This window comes from Podarcis tiliguerta (assembly GCF_965153285.1).
Source record: "Podarcis tiliguerta genome assembly, chromosome: 12".
Lineage (NCBI taxonomy): Eukaryota > Metazoa > Chordata > Lepidosauria > Squamata > Lacertidae > Podarcis > Podarcis tiliguerta.
Genome location: NC_139545.1, coordinates 36465569 through 36491706, shown reverse-complemented (window position 1 = coordinate 36491706; position 26138 = coordinate 36465569). Strand labels below are relative to the sequence as shown.

At 40.5% G+C, this 26138-nt stretch overlaps 1 protein-coding gene across 10 annotated transcripts in view; it reads right to left on the bottom strand.

The window, feature by feature from the left end:
* Window positions 1–26138, bottom strand: part of CACNB2 (calcium voltage-gated channel auxiliary subunit beta 2) — a 125600-nt gene that overhangs the window by 26424 nt on the left and 73038 nt on the right. For 7 of the 10 annotated variants that reach the window (XM_083405751.1, XM_083405754.1, XM_083405753.1 and 4 more), the window contains 2 exons: window positions 17551–17670; window positions 41–163 (listed from right to left, as the gene is read on the bottom strand). In XM_083405751.1, coding sequence (XP_083261877.1) covers window positions 41–163; window positions 17551–17670 — 243 coding nt within the window. Of the gene's footprint in view, window positions 1–40; window positions 164–17550; window positions 17671–18344; window positions 18365–18468; window positions 18985–26138 lie in introns of those variants that run through there. The other 3 variants (XM_083405756.1, XM_083405759.1, XM_083405752.1) reach the window with 3 other exon arrangements.

Here is a 26138-nt window from a genome sequence, read left to right as displayed (position 1 = left end):
ACTGCAATCACAGCTATAATTGCAATATAAGCTGTCTTACTTCTTTAACATGAAGAAAATCTTTCGCTTCAAATGAGATGGCCATGCCTGGGACTGGTACATCATCCTCGTGGGCTGCACTGTAGCTAACATTTGTCCGGACTGCAAATGCAACAGGTTTTGTCTGTAGAGCAAAATGAGAGAAAGAGGGTTGATATTTTCCCCGGCATTAAAATGTGCTTGTCTTCAATGAAAACATTGAAAAGTCTGGGGAGTATTTCATAAGAGGCAATCAAAGTGATGATATTATGCTGAGAATAGATGGCAGTTTTCCAAATAACTTAGAAGTGGGAGACCTATAACAAATTTGATTATTCCAGAGGCACTTCACAAGGTCGGGGAGAAGACTCATTGCCTGTTGACAAGTTTCCCAGACTTGCCCAATGACAACTCTCCCAGCAAGTATAGTTAACAGTTACCTAGACATTAGAAAGTAAAGCAGCTTTGGTATCTCATCTGTGGTACCAGACAAGTCTTTTTTGTAACCTAATTATGAAGCTTATAAAGAAGAACAAATGCAAGGAGTCTGCTTCCACCAAATTTGAAAGTCCGTTCATTTATATCCACCCTTGCCCATTAAGTGACAGCATCTTTATGTGGTGATTGCCTGTTGAAAACATCATACATATTGTTGGGAGAAATGGCTTCTCTGCAGCAGGATAGAGGGGAGAGAATCAGTGATGGGGCTCTAAAACAAAAGGTTGCAATGTGGAGTTGTTCAGGATTCCAACTACTTCCCATGGTTTTCTTCCCCTTACACCACCAGTCAGTGAGCATTCTAAGCTTACTGGGCATGCTCACTGGACTGTTTTCTTGGGGCGGGGGTTACACCTCAATTTGGGGTTGCCTTGTCATTATTTTTTTTAGTAAAGATGTTTTGCATTCCTCCAAACCTCCAAGTTACCCCAAGCCGCCTAGTATGAATACATATGTATAAAGATACAATATATGAATTAGATGTGATTTCAATTCAGTGAACATTATAGTATAGTAAATGTGATTCTCCCCTCTATTTTGCAAACAAGCAGATTCTGCAGTGAAGGTTTTCGCCCTATAGGACGCACTTTTCCCCCTCCAAAAATGAAGGGGAAATGTGTGTGCGTCCTATGGGGCAAATGCAGGCTTTCGCTGAAGCCTGGATTGCGAGAGGGGTAGGTGCGCACCGACCCCTCTTGCTCTACAGGCTTCAGGAAGCTATCCGCAAGCCTGGGGAGCCCTAGGCTTGCGGATAGCATCCCTGCGGATAGCAACTTGCATCCCGAAGCCTGGGGTGCACTGAGCAGCGTGCCCCAGGCTTCAGGCAGCTCTCTGCAAGCCTGGGGAGCCCAGCAGGAGTTAACGCCGGGCTCCCTAGGCTTGCGGACAGCAGCCTGTTCTGGGGGCTGGGGTCGGGGGAAGCTCGGGCTTCCCTCGCCCCAGCCCCGCGCCGGGGGGGGGGAAATAATGTTTTTTCTTTATTCCCCCCCCAAAAAAAAACTAGGTGTGCCCTATGGGCCGGTGTGCCCTATACGGCGAAAAATACGGTAACTTAGCAACTGACAACAGGTAAAAGCACATGCTTAGAAGATATAACTAATACGATTATAAAACTATTACATTAGGAGTAGAGAACATTTTTTTCTTTTAGGAACCACAGTCGCCTGGGGTAATCCATTGAGGGCTACATGCAGATGAGCAAAAGTAAAAAATGTGCAGATTACCACCTTTCTGCCACTTCTTTAACAACCCTCTCCCTCCACAACAGACTGCCAGGGGACAAATGACTTTTGCCATAGGTCTAAACTGATATTTTACTAAAACTGGTATTTATTTATTTTTTTAAAATGGAAATAGGCTAGTGTGAGTACTTGAGTCCAAAGCCATTTAGGGCTTTATATGCTGGTACTAACACACTGAACTAGTTATCTAAACTAGAACATTTGAACACAAGCATCACAGTTCAGTGAGAACTGATTCAGAAGCAAAAGTAGGCAGAGGAACAATAAATTTTATCTTTGTACAGTAGGCTAGTTCCAACACACACACACACACACACACACACACCTCTCTCCATTATCCAGACAAGCAAAAGACACTATCAATGTTCAAACACGCATTCCAGACAGGCAAAAAACACTTGGGCTGCAGAGCCAGTGAGGAGTGTTGCCAAGGGAGAGGGTGTATGGCTTGGGGACAGTTCTGAGGGCCAAATAAAAGAGGACTGCAGGACCACATCTGGCTCCTGGGCCTCAGGTTCCCACCCGTGATCTGAACATCAGACAACTGAAGCTTGATTCACAAGTTGGATGCAATTTTTGCAGCTTGTATAAAGTACATCCACCAAGTTTAGGCAGATTCATCCAGAAGAAATTCTGGCATGGTTTGAACTGAACAACCTGGGCAAAATTTCATACCAGTGACTAACTGTGGTTTGGCATCCACACAATATATCTCCATTGGCAACTGTACCTCCAGTATAGCTTATGAAATGGGTGTAAATTTCAGCAGATGGCAATCTTAGTTAAGCTGACATCTCACAGAAGAAAGGGAAACAGCTTAAGAGAAAGTTATGATCAGGTGAAAGCACAAAGAATGAGATAAATTGTGGGTCCATATGAATTTAAGGGGGGGGACAGCTTTTCAAAGACAATCAAATTATATCTATTATAGAATAGTGGAATAAAAAAATGTGAGGTGGCTTTGTAAGCCATCTAGTCCAATCCCCTGCTCAGGGTCAGTGTTATCAGCTCAACAATCTGGCAGGGCTCACCACTAATACCTGCCTGCCCCTTTTAAACTCTGCCACAGTGCTCTAAACACTAGGCAGCTGGGTCTAGCTGCCATTCTCAGTTTTCACAATGACCCATCACAGCATCATTTTATGGCATTGCAGAAAATTAAAGTGGCAGTCCCACAGTCACCTGATGCTGCTTGGGAGAATTACTGCTGCCCACCAACACTGCCAGGGTAGTGTGCTAGCACTTACCAACTGGAGACCACTAAAGGGCACTTTGCTCAGGGCCCCCTCAACTTGTAGTCAGGCTTGGGAGGTTTAATAGAGATTTAGTCAGATAAAAAACACTATACTAATGCTACCAAAGGAAAGTCCCAAGAGTTAGCTGTTTTGCATTAGTATTCCTTTAAAAATTATGTTTGGTTTGAGAAGTCTCATTTCTAATGTTCCAGAATAATAATAAGCTAATTTTTTTAATTCACACATCTTCACAACAATTCTGTTAATATTGCCAATTTTATTCCCTCTTACTATGTGCGTCATTCACTCATATTCAAGGTGAGACTGCCCTATCTAACACAGCAAGGAAAATATTGTGATATGTATAATCAGCTCTCTAAAAATGCTGCATGCTTCTAGAAATTATCTGATAGTTCCCTTGGTATTTGTGCAATAGCAGCTAGGGACTTTCAGTGTTTCATATCAAAGAGCAGATATAAAAAAGAACAGGGAAAAAAGAAAGTAGTGTTTTTCAAAAGAAACAGTCTCCAGAGAGCCTTTCGAAAAAGGGTGTTAACCTAAATATAGGCGCCACTGTAGATGTGTTGTTTCCACAGCTCTGCTTATAAATAATGTATATGAATAAAGCTGGAAAAGTGACTCAACATGTAAAAAAGTCAAGCTTCTTATCTTAGATCCTAAGAAGAGGTATTCAGAAACCAGCATTTTTTGCACAGCAGTACACAACTAGATGTTTTGCACACGTATGAACAACTGATTAATGATTGAAAGGTAGATGGCAGAAGCAGTGTGTCTGATGATCATGGCAATTGAGCATGTCTTCAAAATGCTTTGTGTTTTATTGAAAGAGTTTCAACGTCCATATTTTAAGAAAAACAGATATATTTATGTGGTAACAGTATCGGAGTACTATGCAAACATTCTGTAAGCTTAAGTCTCAAGCACACTTACAAGCTAGTAAACACCACTAAACCTAAATGCAGTCTGGACTTACAGCTCTAATCTTTCCCTAGGGCAGAGGATTTCAACCTGGGTACTTTGGCACCATTGGGTGACGTAACAATTGGTATGGGGTGCTCCTCCTGCTGCTGTTTTCTGCCTTCCAATCATGTCCCAGATTACTTCTCCCCCTCCGCTCGCTCTCAAGTAGAGTTGGCTTTGAGGCACCTTACATGCACAAGGGATTTGGTTATGGAGCAGCCTATGCAAAGTGGGAAGTTTGCCTTATTTATTGTGGGGTAAGGGATGGAGGCTGAGATCTCTTCAGTGAGGGGGTGGGGACTGCTCTGGTGCCTGCCTTCTACTCACAAGTAAATACTATCAAGTACATGAAACACCTGGATGGCTAAATCCAAGCACGTGTGTGTGTGTGTGTGTGTGTGTGTGTGTGTGTGGACAAGGGAAGAGTGCCATTTATGGAAGAGTTTTTATCCCTGCTCTGGAAAAGGGGTTTTTTGCATTCCTTCTGCTTGCATGTAAATCCCACATCTGTTCTACAGGAAGCTCAAGGTGGTGTATGTGGTTCTTCTCCCCACACACCCCTTCTAGTTGCACAACGCTGAGAGGTAGGTCAGGTTGACAGGCAGTGATGGCCCCCCAAAGTTACACCCTGTGAAATTACAGCTGAGTGGAGGATTTGAAGCCCTGAAGGTGCCCCAGCCCCCCTGGTAGGTTTGATCATTATTCCTTCAGTTTTTCTAGCTCTTTAAAATGGGGCAACCAGATCTCTTTGCTTGATTGCAAAGCCACACATTTAGACAGAGATGGATGTATCTGCAAGACATTTAATTTGCTCCAGAGCCTAGGCATGGGTAATGTTAGAGGAAACCCCAAAGCCACAAAGTTTGGTCCTTTCCAGGGTTGTCTCAGGCCAGAAATAACCCCCCCCCCAACCTGGCTCCAACTTATTTGATGCCATTATTTGCATGCTGCCCAACAAAAGATTAAAGGATTAAAGATAAGATATAAAACTGTGAAATCAAAGCAGCTGTCAACACTGATGGCATTCTCCTATGACTACCAGTAATTATGGCTAATTGATTTCTGTTTTGGCCTAACATTGCCTGCTCTTTTATTCCTTCTGCTTCAGATTTTCTTGCACCCAGGTCCCATGCTTAAATTTGCAATGCAGCAATATGGAAAGATTGTTTAGATTGGCAAGCACCAGTAAAAAGGGGGAATAGCTCAACTGTTCACTGGAGCAGGGTATTACCAACATGTTACCCTGCTGTTGAAAGAATTGCACTGGTTTATCACTAGTTGTTTGCCACTCTGGGCTTCTTTGGAAGGACAGGAAAATAAAGGTAAGTCCCCTTCATGTGTTAATCACACAAAGGGAATCCATGTGTAGAAAGGTAAAGCAGGATTGCACTGCTGACCCTGTTCCTGTGGTCATGAGACCTTTCTTGCTGTAACCCACCTGCCCCAGTTCCATTCATTGATATTGAGCAGGGGAAGTTTACATGCATAGATTATGTAGACTTCCATGGGAGATGGAAACCCGCATGACAAGGGTCCCAGTTCCTGTGGAAGCTTACACATGCAGAGGTCTCTATGGATAGGTATGCATGTATGCATGAGCCACATGAAGAAGCCACATGACCTCAGGCAAAGGCCCAGCCATGTGGCCCCATTGCCCTGTTCTACATGTGGACCCCCTTCATGAGATTAATATGTGAAGAGGCTGCAGTGAGTCCCACTTCTGAGTCAACACATATGGGACTGCATTGCCAAGGATTTAGAGTTATGAATGTTAGTCAATCGGGGGAAAGGGGAATCATATTTAGAAACTAAAGCAGAAAATGTAGAAACTATTGTGTGCAGGTTTATATTCTTTGCAGGGAGTAAAGCAGCCCATACTGAGGTAATTTCAGAAGTACATTTACCAATGCAATTTGGCACAATATTATTTAGGCATTAAGGTATAATTAATGGGTGAACTTCTTCTTTTTTAAAAGCACTTGGTTAATTATAATTTTGCCCACTAAGTCACCACCAATGCTGAATTAAGGCTGCAAACCAAAACACAGTTACTTGGGATTAAATATCCCATCCTGAGTACATACATGGGAGAAACTCCTTTGGAACTCTGTAGGACTTATATTCAGAGTAAATATGCACACCATTAATCTAATAGAATTTAATTATGAATAAACATGGATAGAACTGGACTTTAATTGGACTATAAATTGCTAAGATGCTAATTTAGCTCCAAAAGTTCTAATCCACCAGCACCCAATTGCAAAAGATTTATCAGTTCTCCTAAGTTTCATACTTAGCTGTAGCCAGTTATCAAAACTCAGGAACTTAACACATTATTGTCCATGAGAACAATGCATTTATGGAAACCAGAGGTTTATTTTTCTCACCGATTCAAACAGCCCACAGAGTTCCATGTTGATACTAGATTCAGAAACTAAAAATAAACTAAAACTACTTCAAATGGTCTAAGAGCATTCCTGTTGAGAGATAAGAACATGGAAGAGCCCTGCTAGATCAGTCCAGCATCCTGGCCTTTACTGGCCAGCCAGATACCTCTGTGCTTTCTTACAAAAGCTGTATGACAGCAACAGCTGGCCCCCACTGTCTGACACTCAACAATTGGTGTTTAAGAAGTTGCCTTTGAATGTGGAGCAGTCATTTAACTATTGTGACTAATATCTATTAATCAATTTTTACTATCATTTCCTTTCCTCTTTCCAGCTCTATGATGTACTTTTTGAGACAGTGTGGCCAGAAGTGAACAGAGTATTCTGAATTGTGTTTACCTTAGAGTTACAATAAAGTATTATATTACTGAAGGTTTTATTTGTAAGAGCTCGTTTCAAGGTTGAGGACCAAAATACTACCTCTCATGGGCTTATTAGGTAGCAGCAGCAGGAGAGCCTGATGTAATATTATTCTGGGGCACTGGGGGAATTAAAAAAGAGGTTTGCAGACCTAGCTGCCTGATATGGAGGCCCACAGCAAGTGTCAACCCAGTGGGCTCTGCTGGAGCACTGGGGACCCAATAACTGTCTAGGATGTCAGGTGGTGCCACCACACCTGATTTTTAATCCTTCCTTAGCAGTCTTCATTGCTAAATTTGCCTCTCATACAATTCTATCGGATTTATACAATGCGCAAGTCAAACAGAATTGTGTTAGCAGAACTACAGTATCTATGTTAAAACTGAACATGTAAGAGACTATTCAGGAGTCCTACTAGGGATGGATGTTGTAGCTCAGTAGCAGAACATCTGCTTTGCATGTAGAAGATTCCAGGTTCAATCTCCAGGTGGGGCTGAGAGAGACTCCTGCATGAACCCTGGAGAGCTGCTGCTAGTCACTGAGCTAGTCAATGACCTGACTTGTTATAAGGCAACTTCCTATGCCCCTTTGCATGTATTCATATTCATCAAATGTTAAATCAGATATTTAACATTTTATTCAATAGTTAAGAAACATGTTCCGTGAGCTCACTGCCAAATGTTTTGAAATTCATATTTTTTGAATTATTGTGAAAGTAAATTATCATTGTGGGTTCTCTTCAGCTTGCCTATGGCATCATGATTGTTTGAATTAGGTTATTCTAAGTGGTGGTGCTTTAATAAAACTGCTGATGAGCCATGATGATGAATTAATGAGTTTTATAGGAAGAAGTTTGAGATCTTTATAGCTGTCAGTTCCAAATGTAAAAAACAAACAAACAAGGGACACTGTGGAGCTGTGGTGCATTCAGGACTAACCTGACTTCACAAGTAACCCAAACACTTGGAACAGCAACATTTTAAGGTGTGCTAATGAACAAAGAAAGGATGGTTTATTCTCCCAATGTGCCTTCACATCTTTCAGGCAGAATGATACACACATGCTTAAAGTAATGGAAGCTCCTGAAATCCTTAGGAAAAGAAACAAATATAGGTCAGGACTGCACTGACAGAGAGGCTTTTCAAACTATATTATCTATTATTCTATTTTGCTGGAAACAGACTGAGATCTGTTGCTTATGCAGAGACTTTACACTCAACACTATCAAATCAAATATCTGAACGACCGGTAAATCTTTTTTTCTAGACAACAGACTCTCTTGGAATACAAATGCAGTTAGTTTCTGCAGTCACTTTATCTGTCTTTCTCTTTGCATGCAACACAACATACTACATAGTAAGGTATTATGTACAGACTATTGTTTGTTTAGTGAGCCCCTTCACTCCTTTCCTTTCCCACAAGCCATGATTAAACCAATACATCTCTAATTAATCATGTTTTTTCTTTTATCCAAACTGGGAAACTATGGCCACATGGATCAAAATTAAGCCGTGGTTTGAAGTCAGTTTAATACCCTAGCAAGTTGTCAGCCAATGTGGTTTGGACAAACTATAGTTAACTAGAGGCTTACTGGTTTGAGCACAGCTTCTGCAAAGTGATGAGCAAAGGGGCTTCATGTGCAGACAAATTGCTTGTACATATGACTGTATGAACCAGGCATTTGAGTCGCAAAAAGGGCCTTTCCCACATGTTCGCTCTAAGTGTGCCAGAATGTATTTTACTGCTGAGAGAAATCTTCCTTCTCCCAAGTATTATAAAATACCCCTCAAAATAATAATATGCAGGTATCATTGTTCATTCATACTGTTGTTAGTGTTGTAGACAAATGAATTATACATACAGAATATATATTTCCTTGAACAAGTATTTTACTGTACAAGTATTTTACTGACCTCAGCGTTTAACTGAAACTCTTCAGCATCACTGTTATCATGTAACATGAAAAATGTTGAGCATACCAATTATCATTATAAAGAATGAGAAATAATTACATTTCTAAAAGCTATGTTTTCACATATGCCAGCACACATTTTTAGAACGAATTCATCCTTTGTAATCTCTCCACTTGTTATCATGGTGCTTGTTAAAATGTCTGTACTGTATAATTTGTTAAATAAGTACTGTATAAACATGTTAAGAGTAGCATGAATATAAAAGTAAGAGTTTAAATGTCACATTGTTATGAGGCTTATGAATTCTTATGCACATGCAGCATTCTTTTCAAACTGCAAGCAGTATTTAAGATAAGGACAGCACATATAATAGTTTTAGAATTAAATGGGAAGGTCTTGTTGGAACACTGCACTAGCATTGCTAATAAGGCTAGTTAATTAAAGTAGTTTCAATATAAATTGCTAGCATTATTTGCTTTCAGGGTTGTTGTTTTTCCTTTTAAACCAGTGTCACTTGTAAGCATGAAATAAGGAGAATTCTGCTTCATGAAAGTTATTGAATGTAAGAAGAGCCCTTCTGGATCAGATCAAAGGCCCATCCAGTCCAGCATCCTGTTTGCACAGTGACCAGGCGCTAATGGGAAGCCCATAAGAAGGACATGAGCAAAGTAGTAAGTAGTCTCCCCACGTGTTCCCCAGCAATTCAGAGACACTGCTATGCCTCTGACACACAGCCATCATCACTACTAGCCATGGATAGTCCTCCATGATTTTGTCTACCCTCTTTTTAATGTCAACCAAGTTGGTGACCATCACTATATCCTGTAGCATCACTGTATCCCATATGTGTTGTGCGCAAAAGTACTTCTTTTTGCCATCAGTCTTCCAAAATCCAGCTTATTTGGATGACTCTGGTCCCATGTACTATGACAAGAAGAAAAACGTCTCTCTACCCACTTTCTCCAATACATGCATAATTTTATATGCCTTAATCAGGTCCTCACTTTTTTCCAAATTAAAAAGGCCCAATGTTGTAACATTTCCTCATGACATTAGCTCTAGCTGGCTGACTATTTTGATTGTCATTTCCTGCACCCTTTCCATTCTACAATGCCATTTTTAGAGGTGGCAACTGGAACTGTACACAGTATCCAAGTATGGTCATACCATAGAATGTGCCAGGCCCTTATAGCAGTCGTTCAGTTGTTCAGCAGAGTGGGGGAAGTCCCTTTTGAGAAAACCAGGGTTGTTTGTGGATTTTGGTTTAAGCTTTGTATCAACTTTCCAGAGAAAATGACATGGAAGTAATGGGTCTCAAAGTCATGACTAAACTTTCATGGAACCCAAGTTAAACCAACAAACTCATTTTCTTTTATATTACAGCTTAAATTTCTCCTCACATCCTGCCATCATTCTTCAAACTTTTGGGTGAGGAAAAATACAATTAATGAAGCTAACAACAATTTCCCCAAACCTTTATTGTTTATATTTTTGCTTTCTGCACTCCCTCTTGTGAATAACAAGATATATGGTAAGTGTTTTGGAGTAAGAGACAGCTTCATCCTGAAATTTCCTATCAAAACAGGAAACCACCCACAGGGTTTGCACACTGTGTATATGTAAACCAAGCCCAGTCAGATATGTGGAGTGGAATGAAGCAACTTGTTGTTTGAGATATCTAGTCATGCCTAACTCTGTCCCAAAATAAAACTCCCATATGATTGTGTAGGTAAATATTTAATGAACAGACCAACTAGAGCGTTCTTTTGAACAGATGGCCTTAGTAGGGGTGAACAGTATACTCAGCCAATTTCTACGCTTACCAGGTTCTCCTAATGCTCCAACCAGTAAGAAACACTACTCTGAGTAAAAATTATATAATTTCAAATAGTTAAAGGGCCAGGACACCTTGAAATTCCCAACTGGACATATGAACTCAACAAAATCTAAGAGAAGATATTTTAAGGTTATTAAATATTGAAGCAGTAGAAAGTATTTTTGGAACAGAGTGATTCTCTAAGGTACATTCAAGTTAAATTATTAAACTGAGCAAAAGTTATCTTCTTCTGATATTTTACATTTTACAAATGGTATTAATATAGTAAAAGTCATGATAAAGATTATGTAATTAAATTTCAAAGCCATTAAATTTATAGGTCACGATTCAGACTAGGTAAGGCACAATAATTTTGATGAGAGTTAAGCATCTGGTTAAATTCATTCTACTGGAATTAACAACCCTCAAAAATGCCTGAATAGCATTGACAGAGAACCATCCTTATTCCTTTACTTCTGAACATTTAAAATATATTTAGCAAATGCACAAAGTATTCAAATTTCCCACTAACAGAAAATACAGAATATGTGGCTGTGTGCACTAATTCATATTTTGTCCTCTTAATTTTTATCTCTCTAATTTTAACCACATCAAAAATAGATGGGAAAATTTTGGGCTTCTGAATATTATTCTCTAATGTGCCACAGTATATTTTATCCTATTGGTCACAAAAATGAGCAAGATCCACATCTACTAGATGACCACCATAATCTAATGTGTCTGCTCAGTCCATCTCAACATGTGACAGTGAAAACTTATCCTTCAAAATTCTGCAGTATGCTTGACACTTAATTTTTTTACATAACCGATGGTCTTTAAAATATGCTGTAGATTCACTGAAAGAGCACAAAGTACCTTTGAAAACTAACGCCACATTTTAAACCGTAGTGAACCAGTAAGATGAAATATGCCAGTAGCCCTTGGGAAAACTTGCACTTCTAAAGGGCTTTGGGGGCTACTCAGCACACCAGGCACTGGAGCTTTGTTGTTTAGTCAGGAAGGGAGAAAAGGATCTTCACTCCTCTCCCTGAAGCTGTTATGCTACTGCTTACCCAGATGATCAGTGGGACTTCAAAAGGGAAGTGGGTTAGGGCAAAATATTTAGGAGGGGAAAAGAATCATTGAGTGGGAGAGGACATGGGCCTAGGTTGCAAGAAGACAAAGAATTGTCCCTTTCCAGTAAAGCAGCTAGTTCAGGATTCTCTTCCATGTCCAATGGTAAAGGCAGCATGACTTCTTCATTGTTAAGAAAATCTATTTCGATATTAACTGTTTTGTCTATTCAGTTTTACAGTGAACTACTTTTCCACCCCCCCCCCCATTCTAAGGATAAATCAACAATGAATCAGCTAGTCTTTAATGTATTATAGCACTTTGGGGAGGGGGTCTATTTTCCTACAGAGACTGGAAACACTAATGATTAAACACAATAACAACAGGTAAGACTAATCACTGCTATTCTGTAAAGGCCTCACAGTGGCAGATTGGTGAATGACTAACACTTGAGTTTAGAAATATGACTGTTAACTTATAATCTCTCACAAGTATAGTGTGTATAGTTTTGGTAGGCAGGTGGCAAGAGGTCCAATTATGTTCATTTTTAAGCTTCAAAAATGAAGTCACCTGATCTCTCGATCTCTCTCTGGCAATTCACAATAGTGGAGGTATTAAAATACTTTGCATCATTGCTTGCCTAATTTGCTGTTCTAAGTATCACTGCAAGTAATTATTTGACAACATAAGACGTTCTCCAAAACGTTTGGTTCCTTCCACAGCTAATTGTAATATGTTAATTTTAAAGCCATTGCATTACATATTAACCATAATGACCCTATCCCCAAATGTACCTAGGAAAGATTGAATCCTTGGGAAGTCACTGATAGTATAAAGCAGACTTCTCCAACCTCATGCCCTCCAGATACCATATTTTTCTGTGTATAAGACAATGTTTTTTGCTAAAAAAAATTAGGCAAAAAGTGGGGGTCGTCCTATACACGGATAGTGAATTTAGAGGGGGAACAGGCATGGGGGTGATTGGCAGTGGCTGTGGCGAGCGATTGGTGGGGGGTGGGGGGGTGGCGACCTCCCAAACAACTCAAGGGCAATCTCTGCAAAAAAAGCTCCCCCACAAAGCTCAGCAACTCAAGAAATATTGATTATTTAAATTGGGGTTCAAAAAAATGGGGGTTGTCATACATAGGGGCATCTTATACACTGAAAAATGTGGTATTTTTGACAACATGTTTCATTGTAACTGAGCATGCTGTCTAATCATGCTGTAGTTCCAAACATCTGGGACTCTATCCAATGTTCTCTGTTTGCTAGTGCAAAGGCTGTTGTGCAAACAGACAGGTGAGTTTAAATGGTGCGCAAAAGAGAAATCCAATGCAACAGTTGCACTAGTGTAAGCTTGGTGTACAACATATTGTACAGAAATCTTTTGTACAATAAAGTTACAAGCAAACTGCTTAAATATTATTGTGCAACAACGTTCTGCTGGTACATATTGCACCAGTGAAACAAGTATACTATTAAGTAATTTTTAACTTAGTGTTACATTGGATAACACTACTGCCAGAGGACACCTGGTAGAGGAAATATAATACTGAATTAGAAGGTCTGAACTGATATAAGCCAGTTTCCCACATTCTTTCAGGACACATTTTGAGAGTTTAAAATGTGCTATATGAGGGATAATAGATTTGATAGACAACTTAAACCTAGATACCTTGGACAATGACTTCAAAGCAGAAGGAGCCTCTACAAATTAGTAGCCCAATTAGGCCCACTTGAACGGCGGGGGAGGGGTGGGGAGGGGAGTGAATTCTGAAGTTTGCGGCCTGAGTCTGCACCTGTAACTGGAGATTTGCACATTCCAAATGAGGAACTCTACAAATTCACTACTACAGCCGTCAACCAAAGATCTTCAGTATCACAAAAGTTCCTTGCAAAAAACAAAGGGAATAAACTTGGGAACTATCCAGCAACACTGTTGGCTTCAAATTGGGCCTCTGCCCACTCCCGTTTTCAGCTAAGGGACAATCCTGCTTTGTTGTTTAGGCCCTCAGTTGGTTTCAGCTTATTATCAAAGCAATGCATAAACTGCTTGGGAGCTCTCACTGGAAGGCTTCCCACATCCTGTAATACTTGACACTTCCCTATTATCTGGATCCTGTTCACCTCACCACACCCCAGGTTACTTCAACTCTATCTGAACCCTAGTCAACACTTAGTCAAGGCCTTATGGGCTCTTAGGTTGTCCAATACTGGATAATAATGATGTCTCATGATCCAGGATTCTAAGCTCTTTTGGAAACCACATTTTTATTTATTTACCATATTCCAGATGCAGAGGAAAGCATCTGTTCGGTAAAAGGAGGGTTTTTGGCAGGTGCAACTTGCTACTAGAGATGGGCAAGAACTGGCTTGTTTGGCCCATAAATCAACTGGGCTGCTAGAAAAACCAAGTAGCCTAATTTCCACCTTTTCTCATGAAACAGGGTATCTTCTAGGCTCAAACAGAAGTCAGGTCTGTGCATTCCAGGGACAGTCCACATGATCAGGCTGCAAATAATTCATTGAAAGGGCAGGCCAGCCCTAGGCAGCCCAAGATACTGTGTGCTTGCAAGCTTCACAATCTCTAGCTGCGAATGATGGAGGTCCGTGCCAGTCCCAATTTGACTAGAAGCAAGCTTAAAATGATTTGCCCACAATGAATTCAAGCCTTTTTAAATGTTCAAGGAGTAATGCTTACATTTGATGAACTCCACTTTGAATATCCACGCCATCCCTAGTTCCCACACAAGCAAAACTTGCTTAAATGTCCTCTTTTATACAACTATTAAGAACTCAGAAGTTATCTCCTCTTTTGCAACAGGTTACTCTGCGAATGAAAGAAAATGAACTACAAATGTTTTTATTACAATAGAGTATTACCTAATAATAAAACATTGTTTCTTCACACATGTTTCTAGATGAATTTGTTTGTCTCTGGGGTCACCAACATGAAACTGTCTGTGTAATGTAAGAAGCTGTTGCTTTTTATCATTATGTTTACATACTTTACTCTTGGATTTATGCATTACATATTAGTTTAGATCAGGACAAGATGTGTTAAGTCTTCTCCACCTTTTATAGTGGTTGTCCTTCAAAGGTTTGGGTAGGTTTAAAGAGTATAAAAGAGAGCAAAGTTTCCCAACCTTTTATTATTGGGCAGCACTACCCTTCTTTTGTAGATTTGGCCTATTCTAGTTAATCTAAGTATGCATTTATTAGCTCAGGCATAGGCAAACTTGGCCCTCCAGATGTTTTTGAGACTACAACTCCCATCATTCCTAGCTAACAGGACCAGTGGTCAGGGATGATGGGAGTTGTAGTACCAAAACAGCTGGAGGGCCGAGTTTGCCTATGCCTGTATTAGCTGCACAAAGGGCATTTTTTCCAGCCGGAACTTGCCGGATCTCTCAGATGGGCACCATTGCCATTCAAAGAGAGCAAGGGAAGTGTTCATGGTGAGTTCCAGCACCTCTTTTTCTAGAAAAAAAGCACTGGATATATGGGAATAAATTTGTGAATTTTTAGCATTAAAAAGGGAATGGTTTACTTAAAAACTCTTTTTAAGATAACCACATGTTGGCAGCATTTCCACAGTTGCATAGGAGTTGAAAAGATTTTACAATTCAGGGAAACTTGTTAACTAACCTTGAAACAAGAGAAGCAAAGCAAACTTTAAGAGCCAAGAACACTTTCCAAAACAAGAACAGTTTCCTATTTACATGTATTTATGTACACCACTGCTTATCATTTGGGGGAGGTTTGCCCTTAAAGTTAGAAAGTAATATGGACACCATTGATTATGTATTCACAAGCTTTTTTATGTGCTCTTAGGTTTCCATCAACGTATTGTGCATTATTCATGTATGCCAACATTTTCTACATTTTTATGACAAAAAGAAGTGTCATCACATTAATCAGGATCATTATTTTCAACCACAATATTAAAAATAAATAACTGCTTTTAAATATCTTAAAATGGCAAGGAATTGTTAAATATGAGTATTGGACAATATACATTTTCCTGTCTTGTTTGTCATTTAGTGTTCAGTTATCATTCTTATTAATGCAAAAAATGATGTCAAACATTAACATCTTTGCAGTACTGAAACACCAGCTTAAGACTGCCAGTGCCCTCCCACGTCCACTGTTTACAAGTTGTCTCACAGTCAGAGACAATGTCAGACCTGGAGATTATTCCTGAGCCTACCGAAGTGAGAACACCGTTTTGATGCATGGAAATACAGTTTTAAAAAGTCAAGGTCTGCTGGCAGTTTCTCTGTGAACTCCTACGGCAGCTTTGCTAGAGGTCATGAATATTACATAAGGGCTGTCCATGCATTCAAGTCAGCATTGCTAAGCCAAATTCCCATAGCAACACTCATCAGTAAGAGATGCATCAGCTTAGCATTAGTGAGTGCACTAATGCTATTCCTATTTCTCTGTAAATTCTTATTATCTCTTTTCTTTGAAAGTTTAATTTCACTGATAGTAAAATACATACTCTTTCCTAGAGCAGTTGATTTGTATCATAAAAATGCAGTCTGTAAGAGTAGGAAGATACTGTCACATATATTCACAGCTATCAAACTCTGACGACCCAGACCCATTAGTTACTTCTCAGGGTGGCCATCATGGGAAGATACAAAAGTTACTGATCTAAATTTTGCAACCCTTTAGCAGCTTTCTGTCTCCATAGTTCAGAATTAAAGCAGGGCAGCTGGGAGAGAACACAGCAGTATTCCTTCAGGGCAGCTGGGAGAGCACATCAGATTCAGCAGGAAACCCAAAAAGACAGAGCTCAAAGGCTCTTAAATGGACCATCTAAAAAAGTGCACCTCAAAGGCCAGTACCACAAATTTGTCTTATTGCAAAGGGCTTGAAGCCTCCAAGCAGTTAGCTATGACTATGAACAACAGCCCATTATTTAAGAATTTCATAGCATAAGCATTCCCCCACTCTCCCAGAAATCAAGTGTAACACCCTCAAAAAGCTACCACTGATCTAGCATACCTCAGTTATGAAAAATAGATCAGGCAACCTTTCCAAAGATTGGACCAAATCTTTAAAATTAGGTAAATGCTTGTTCCTGGAATCAATGCACATTCATCAATATACTAAGAGTGAAGACACACAACTTAAAATCCTCAGAATAACATTGCAAAGCCTTTCCCTAAAGAAGAGGCTTTAATGCTGAAGACCTTGATGATGCTTTAACATGACCTTTTAAATTGTTTATTTGGAAGATGTTTTTAAACACAGGGTGGATTATGTTGAACTTAGTTGTAAGCGGCAATACAATTTCTGAATTAGGTGGGAGATACATTTTAAGATAAATATATACACATATAATCAGACAATGAGAAAAAATAGGATGAACAAGTATATGGAATATTAGAAAGATTTTTTAAAAGAACAGTGTGAGGTAAAGAGACTAGAGAATATAGATGTGAAAGACTACATTCTAAAGAAACTAAAGATAATTAAAATTACATTAAAATTATTGTACTAAGACATATATGGAAGGCAACAAGTGAAGTCAAAGGAGGAGCAGCAGCATAAAAAGAGTGATGCAAGAGTTTCTTTTAAACAACATCCTTTTACCAACAATATTATCACACACATCTTTGGCCCCATATACTCACAATTCAAAATAACCAAAGAAAAATAGTAGTATTCATACGCAGGGAGAGAATCTGGGATTCCATGTTCTATATAAGATTCTGGAATAGGTCTATATATTTACTGAAAAGCAACTTTTCACTAGTTTGTTTTTCATATGCAAAATCCAAGTGCTTTGTTTTTCTACAAAACTGACTATAGTAGTCAGAACATACTGGGGGCAAATGAGCGTTGTACTGTGCCTTTATCATGCATAGGAAAAGATGTCAATGATGATTTAGTAAGACAACAGGTTCTACCAGAAACAACATTTCCATTAATCTAGAGAGTGAAACAGCATCTTACCTTTGCCTTTTCCAGCTGCGTCTGGGCCTGTCGCTCTGCCTCTCTCCGCACTGCCTCTCTGTCTTCCTCAAGAGATACATCTGAATCAGATGGACGGCTAGTGTAGGAGTCCGCCGAACCCTGGACAAAAGGAATATATTACAAATGAAGAAAACTGTGTTGTGCTCTTTAAAAATATATACTAGTTCAGAATTCTTATTTGCAGCACTTTGATATAAATCCTCATTTAACAAATTCTAAAAACCTGTGATTCCCAACAGCATCACTGAGAAAAAGAATTACTATGTAAATTGTTTTAACCCTGAGGCTATTCTGAAAACCAGCATTCTTTCTCCAGCTCTATACTTGCTGTTTCTCCTTCACTCTAATCTGCATTTGCCTTTTGCTATGCAGAGCTAGTTTCCGTGAAGTAATCGTAATGGTGCAGTGCAGAGCTGAAGGACGTGCAGCTGTTTCAAGGATAGCTTTAGATAAGCAAGCCACAAATAAGGCCATTTGAGTCTCACTAAAAGCAGCATTCAGATAAAAAATACGAAGTTGCTAAGAGAAATCCTTACACCTGAGAAGCACCTCAGTGTCTGCTTTAAACTATTAATTTTATCTTAACTGCAGAGCACCTCCTCACCTGACACTATCTTTCCCCATCAGAAAAAATAACACGGCACAAATCTCAGCCCTTCAGCAAAAACAAAGAAATGACCACAAATCAAATTGCAGCTGACAGAACATGTCTGGAGTCAAGCACATGTCCAACCCCTGGTCACAATGCTAGAATAACTATGTAAACAACTTACATCTCAGATTTTCCTCCTTGTTGCAAGCAAAAGAATGGAAACTGCTAATTCAAACAGAATGAAAGCCTTCCCCCATCCCACCTGCAATGCAAAATATGCCAGCGAATTGAAATTTAGAGCTTACACAGATATCAGAATTCTTCAGCCGTCCTCCTTTGGCTCTTTTCAGAAGCCTGATCCAGGTGGCCTTCATTAGCCAGACAGCTTAGTTATTGTCCGCAGCTGCAGAGCCCAGCACTGATTCTCATAAAACATGTGCACACTGAACACCGCAGAATCACTGTTCTTTTCCTATCCATGCTCTGCTGCAAGCTCTTTCCTCAGTTTTGCAAGTCCTCAATGTCTCTGTTCTAGTGTAAGTAAATTTTTAATTTTCCCATGGCACCAAAAAGCAAAGATGTTTAATTAATTCAGTGGGGGGAATTTCCAGACCAAATATAATGTAAGAGATGCTACACTGATGCAATCCTCAGTACATACAAAAAAAAACCTGCCTTTGCTGCTGTTATTTGTTAACTGCCTTTGTTGCCTATTTTTTTAACTGTTTAGAATACAGTGCTTATAAAAGAATCTTTACAAATCCTGTGCAAAATGTAACATTTGCAAGTGCAAAGTTCATTTCATCTCTTCAGAGCTCGGTGTGTGGTGGGGGTGGGGCTAGAAGCTTTTCATATCACTGGGCATGCTCCATATGCACAGCCTTTTACGCAGATGCTCACATCACACTGTGTTGCTAGTCTATGTCAAATTACCACTTTACTTCTCAAGGGTAAACAGCTGGAAAACGGCAAGGTCTCTTGAAAGCAGAAATAGCTGTTATTGTGCTCTATTTTATTTTTGTAATATCTGTCATAAAATGTATTTCTTTCACTCAATGTCTAGGCTATGTCACATACTGCTCATTCCTGAGTTTTTAATCAGTTAGAATCATACTGCATAGACAAACACCACTTATTTTGCCAGATTAAGATTTGGATCCCCCCCCCCCAATAGAGTACAGCATTGTGTTGATAATAGTAACTCGTGTGTTATCACGTACTGCAGGGCTTATGTTGAAGGATTAAAATGTATTTAATATTGTGCTATCATGTGAGGAAGAGAGAGGAAGAATCCCCTATTACATATTCCCCATCCAACACTGTGGCCACTGTAATGGATAGAACATGGAGCATTGACCTGAACAAGGGATGGGGATCAGGCTTTTTGACCCATGATACCCTGAACCAACAATGGGTTTCAGGCCCTTATAAGGCAAAAATGAACACTTCTAACACCTTTTCCCACTATAGTCTCCAGGTTTTTTAAGATGATGAACAAGTCATTTTCAGGGAGACCCCTTAACCTTGAAGATGTGAAACATGTAATTTTGCCTTTCTTCCTCTGACTTCCTTGGGCATTCTATGAATAGTGAGAATAGTGTTAGTGTTGGACCAGCAGACCCTTTGCTATCTTCATGCTTATGAAAATTCCTCACCAGTCCACTCTTTGGAGCTGTCCCTGCCCACCTCCAAGCACCTGCTAGAAGCTGTGAGCAAAGGAAAAAGGAAATGCTCTGCATAACCTTCACCCCTACTCCCCTTCTTCAACTCTGCTTCTGAATTTTTCACTATTGGGGGTGATAGCTATGTGTCTGTTACCATATTTTCCCTACTCCCCATATTTTCCCCTTTCAAATAAATTGCAGCCATGCATGTACATTATTATTATAAATATATTAAATTTATATACCACACTTCACCTGAAGATCTCAGGGATATTCACAAGATAAAAGCACAAAATAAATAGTTAAAACAAAAACAAAACAAGCAATAACCGCCTGCCCCGCCCCCCCCTTCCACAATCACATTGAAAAGGCTGCAGAATATTAATCAGCCAAAGACCTGGTTGAAGAGAAACATTATTGCCTGGTGCCTAAAGATGTATACTGAAGGCACCAGATAAACTTTCCTGGGCAAAGCATTCCACAAATGGGGAGCTGCTGCAGAAAAGGCCCTTTCTCGTGTTGCCCCCCTCTGGACCTCTTGTGGAGGAGGCACACAAAGAAGGGCCTCAGGTGATGATAACAGAGTCCGGGTTGCTTTATATGGGTAGAGGCTGTGCATGTGAAAGGTAAACAGGCTGTATTGGTAAATACTGGTGTGGAGAACAAACTTGTCCCCTAATGGTCTCTGACCATTAACAATCAAGCCTACCACTGCTTGTTTAATTTAGAAAATTCTCACTCGCCCAGTACATTTGCATTGCTGTTTTAATGGTTGTAAGCCACTATGAGCAATCTCATAACAAAACAATATATCATAATGATGAACAATCCAACTGATCAAACAAATTGAACTAGATACAAAATTTATTTCCAAGTGAACTCAATTGAAGTAATCATCAAAAGAATTAAAAAGAAACAATTAATTGTCACTAATGCAATATGTTCCTCCACGTAGATTCAGCATTATCGGTTACAAACATCAAGGATTCCTGTGAGTAAAGCTATATACAATTAATTTGATTCTATATTATTTATATGCATTTATTAAAGCCTACAAACATGAGCAGCAAATGCTTCCTGGAGCAACACACAGCCTCAAAAGGTCTGCTCCCCACAAAATGACCTAAATTAGAAAAAGCAAACCAGAACAGCCCCCCACTCCGAATTAGGCAACCCACATCCATAGAATTTATCCCACTAAAGCATCAGAAATAATCTTTAATAACAAACTAAGGAAGCCAAATGTAATTGGCAATGAGGCACAAATCCTGCCAATGTTCTATAACTAAGAGCAGGCTTCCTCAGCCTCGGCCCTCCAGATGTTTTTGGCCTACAACTCCCATGATCTCTAGCTAGCAAGATCAGTGGTCAGGGATGATGGGAATTGTAGTCTCAAAAACACCTGGAAGGCCAAGGTTGAGGAAGCCTGGCTAAGAGGTTGTTGACATTAAGAAATGATCATGGGAAGACAGTCCCCTCCCTCACCACATTTCAGCCTCTGAAGGCACAAACAGGAGGGAGGGTTGAAAAAAACCTCTTTAAAGCATCTGCCCCCTTCTCCTTCAAACCCTGGAGCAAGTTATCCCACCACCTGCTGTCCACTCATTAAAAGGAGGGGGGAGGCTTAGTGTAATACCATTGATTCTACCTACAGATAACAATTTGCATTGAAAATATAAATTAAAAAATGGGAAATATTCAAAGTTTAAATTCTTATAAGCAATACAAAAGAAAATTGTAATATCATCAAACTATACACTTCCTAGTCTATACATTGAATGGCAAATAATTCCAAAGCTAACTAATGACACACTGCCATTTAAGAATGAAAATGCAGGGATTCATATCCAAAACGTACTTGGTTGCAAACAACAGTATACAAACAATTCATCATGGGAAGTGAAACCTCTCAGGGCTTTTATTCATTTCTCAGTAAGAAGATTCTATAATTGCAGGTTCCAATGTCCCAGTAATTACACTAGTCATTACCCCTAGGTAACCTCAGTTCTCTCCCTCCCTAGAAACAGCTGATTATAACATTTTATCTGTTGAAGGTTTCTTTAAACAAATCTAATATGTCACAATCCCTATTTACAGTTTCTATGTGCCCTTTCCCCCCTGAATACAGAATTTGGGAGTCTTGTGGGAAATCATCTAAATTTGAAGGGCTCGCAATCTAACTACTGAATTTAGGAATTATAAAGCTTTATATATTTCCCAGTATTTAGTCTACATAACAGGCACCTCTGCATCATCTCCCCATACTACTAGAACTTAACAGCGCTAACACAATCTAAAACGGATCATCAGCATTCATCAAATGTGTAATACTTTTCAGCAGGAATGTACCGTATTTTTCGCTCTATTGGACGCACCGGACCACAGGACGCACCTAGTTTTTAGAGGGGGAAATCAAGGGAAAAAATATTATCCCCCCCCCCAGCCCCAAAGAGCAACGGACAGGCTGCGCGCAGCCTGTCTGCTTCTCCCAGAGCTTCTCGGGGCTGCGGGGAAAGCCCAGGTTCCCCCACCAGCCCCAAAGAGCAAAGAAGCCAAGACAGCGCGCGGCATCCATAGCTGCGCAACCTCTCCAGCCAGGAGCTAAACCTCTCCAGCGTGGCTAAAGAAGAAGACAAGGCAGTAAGCGCGATCCATCCCACTCGCTGCCCTGGCTTCCTCTTTAGCCTTGTGCAGCATCTTTAGTCTTGCGCAACAGGATGGATTGCGCCCGCTGTCCACCGGGGCTGGACTAGATGACTCCTAGGGTTCCCTTCCAACCCTGCAATTCTATGACCTCGGAAGGTGTTTGGGGTCTCCACCACTGGAGGCTTTTAAGCAGTGGTTGGGGGACCATCTGCCTGGCGTTCTTTAGCTGTGATTCCTACATTGTGAGGGGGCTGGGCTAGATGACCCTCGGGTGGCCCTCCCAACTCTATACTACAGTTCTGCAGCAGGAGATCCACAGCCACTTCACACAATGCCCACTCCCAATTTTCATCTGAGAGACATGTAGCTTCAGTGTGCCCCCTACCTGCCACACTTCCCCCACCCCACTTAAGCTGAGGGAATTCCTGCCCAGAGAAGCTCCCAGGTGAGGCAAGGGTTAAGATCTACCTCTGGCAGATCTCTTGCGGCTGGAGAGGCACGCAAGTCTAAAGAGGAAGCCAGGGCAGTGAACTGGATGGATCTCGCTCCCTGCCCTGGCTTCCTCTTTAGACTTGCGAAGCCTCCCCCACCCCCCCACCCCACCCCCGCTGGAGAGGCGCGCAAGTCTAAAGAGGGAGCCAGGGCAGCGAACGGGATGGATCTCGCTCCCTGCCCTGGCTTCCTCTTTAGACTTGCGAAGCCTCCCCCCACCCCCCCACCCCACCCCCCCGCTGGAGAGGCGCGCAAGTCTAAAGAGGGAGCCAGGGCAGCGAACGGGATGGATCGCGCTCCCTGCCCTGGCTTCCTCTTTAGACTTGCGAAGCCTCCCCCACCCCCCACACCCCTGGAGAGGCGCGCAAGTCTAAAGAGGGAGCCAGGGCAGCGAACGGGATGGATCTCGCTCCCTGCCCTGGCTTCCTCTTTAGACTTGCGAAGCCTCCCGCGGCTGGAGAGGTTGTGCAAGGCTTTTCTAGAGGAGGGAGAAGGGACTGACTGGCGGTGTCAGTCCCTTCTCCCTCTTGGGGAAAAGCCCGCAAGAGCCGGGCGAAGCTTGTGTGGGGCTCTTGGGGGCTTTTCCTGCCTGCCTCCCCCCTGCATTCGCTCCATAGGACGCACAGACTTTTCCCCTTAGTTTTTAAGACGGGAAAAGTGCGTCCTATGGTGCGAAAAATACGGTAAACACAATGGATGTTTGCTGAATTTTTCCTGCTAAGGTAACTGGTTCTAAGATAACATGGAGACAGTTGGCAATGTCTTCTTTTCTACATGCCAGATGCTGATATAAACCTCCTTGGGTTAAGAATGGAAGAGCATTTTTCAAAAAGTCAATACAGCAGTGAAATTGAGGGCCCACGAAGACAAAGTACCTTATACATGTTAGGCTTTCAAAATGCATCTGGGTTACAGCCAACGTTTTGGATGTGTCTCAAAACAAAACCAGCCCAAATGTTAAAACCAGAGACAAATATTAGTCCATATGCTCAACTTTTAACATATAAACTAGCCTAGGTGAATGGATGAGTGGTGAATGCTTTTAGCACTTGCATAACAATGGTTCATTGAACAGCATAAACGTACCAACTTAGGCATTGATGTGTGAGACGGTAGTCTATGTTTTTAAAATAAAGGGTAAATTGGGTGATCTCAAGAATATACAAAGGGTGCTTTTAAAGTTCTCCAAAATCAACCCTATTATACTTAGGGTATATTATACCCTATTATACTTACAGCAATGTGCTTTGGTCTGCCATCTTTTAATTCATTTTAATTAAATGAATTAATTAATCATTCCAATTTTGGTTACTCTGTTTCATTTTTGTTGGGTTGGGTAAATGATTAGTTGGGGTTGGTAGTTATTTTAATTTGGGTATAACTGTAAACGTGTTCTTCTTCTTCGTTTGTTGCATATATAGGATATCTTGGTATTTTAATGTTTGATGTTTTGTTGTGTTTTATATGTTGTAAGCCACCCAGAGTTGCTGGGGAAACCCAGCCAGATGGGTGGGATATAAAATAATATTATGATTATGATTATGAAGTCATTATCAGATCTTTTGCAGTTCAACTAGCCCCATGTTTCCTGGGGCTTCGCATAGATACAACTGACTTGGGATGCCCTCTAAATAAGAGTTACAATATTATTTCACTAATGCTATAGTAACTATTTCTAATAATGATGTCCTGGAGTTTGACATCTGGACAGTGAGTAAAAGATATTACCCATACCATCCATTCAGAAGTAGCTTTTTACAATCCTAGACAAAATACTTGTGAGGTTTTAATTACACCTGTGAATTAGAGAGAGACTGGCTAAAGGGAAGATAGAGCGCAGGCAAGGAAGCACTTGGTATTAGCCAGGTCTTTCCAAGATTTCAGACTTGTATTTCTCCAAGGTATTTCCAAGATTTCACCAGATTTGTATTGGGGATGATTCAAGAATTCTATGAAAAATCTCAGAAGTCCCGGAGGGGGAGTACATAATGCCTTTTCATGGAAAAGCAATTCCTTTCATCTTTTCATTATGCATTCTTACCCACTAGTACACTAGCTACTGACGTAGGGCAGAAAAAAAGGAGGGAATTAAGTCTTTAAATATATATCACATATTTTAAAATTTAAATAGATTTTAATTTATTTTAGTACATTTACCTTAAAAATGGCTTAAAATATCTGAATGCAACAATAAACCTAGACATGCAATACAATCCTATGTCTGTTTATCCTGAAATAAATTCAACTGAGTTTAATAAGGATTACTGCCAAACAGTTGTGCATAGGAACATAGCCTCATCTCTTAAAATTAAATCCATGATCTCTTCTATCTCTTCTCAGAGACATTACCATAGCTTTGGTACTATGAAGAAAAACATGACAGGGCCATCTCATTATGCCCTATTCCCTTCAGCTGACTCCCTACTCCTCCCAGGCCCATAATATAAGTCCAAGAAAACATAAAGATGTGAAGATGGTGATCCTTGTCCTTGTCCTACTCCCTCAATGCTCCCCCAAAGGAGGGGAGCTTTGCCCGCCCCTACTGGTCTCAGCTGGCACAAGCTGACAATCATCAGAGGTCAGGCTCTCTCTTGGCAAAGAATGTCAGCTTCTGCAGGTAAAAAACATAGCAATACAGTGGAACCTCTGTTTTTTAGTTTCTTGGAATTCGAACGTTCCGGAAGCTGAACACCGAAAACCTTGAAGTAATTGCTTCCATTTTCAAATGCACCTGGGAAGTTGAATGGCTTCCAAGGTGCATTTCTCAATTTTCACCACAGACTTTTCCGACCACCCATTGAGCCTTGGTTGTTGAACATTTCGGAAGTCGACTGGTCTTCCAGAACAGATTACATTTGACAATCGAGGTTCCACTGTTATATGGAGTAGGTACCAAGATGGAGCAAACAGCTCACCTGTTCTGCCTGCCACCCCAGAGACTATAATTCTTCTCTAAATAAGTACTATATTCTACTTTTTTCATGATTCATATTAGTATGCAAACTCTGTAGAAGGGTTTGGCGATACACAAGAAAGTCAGGAGTTGAGCCTCTCATTGTGCTCGATCCCCTTACCCAGTGTTCAGTGAACAATGTTATCATCCAAAGTAAGATCAGTTAACACGTTGGACCTTACTTTTGAATAATGGGCAATGTATGCTGGTTCATGAATCC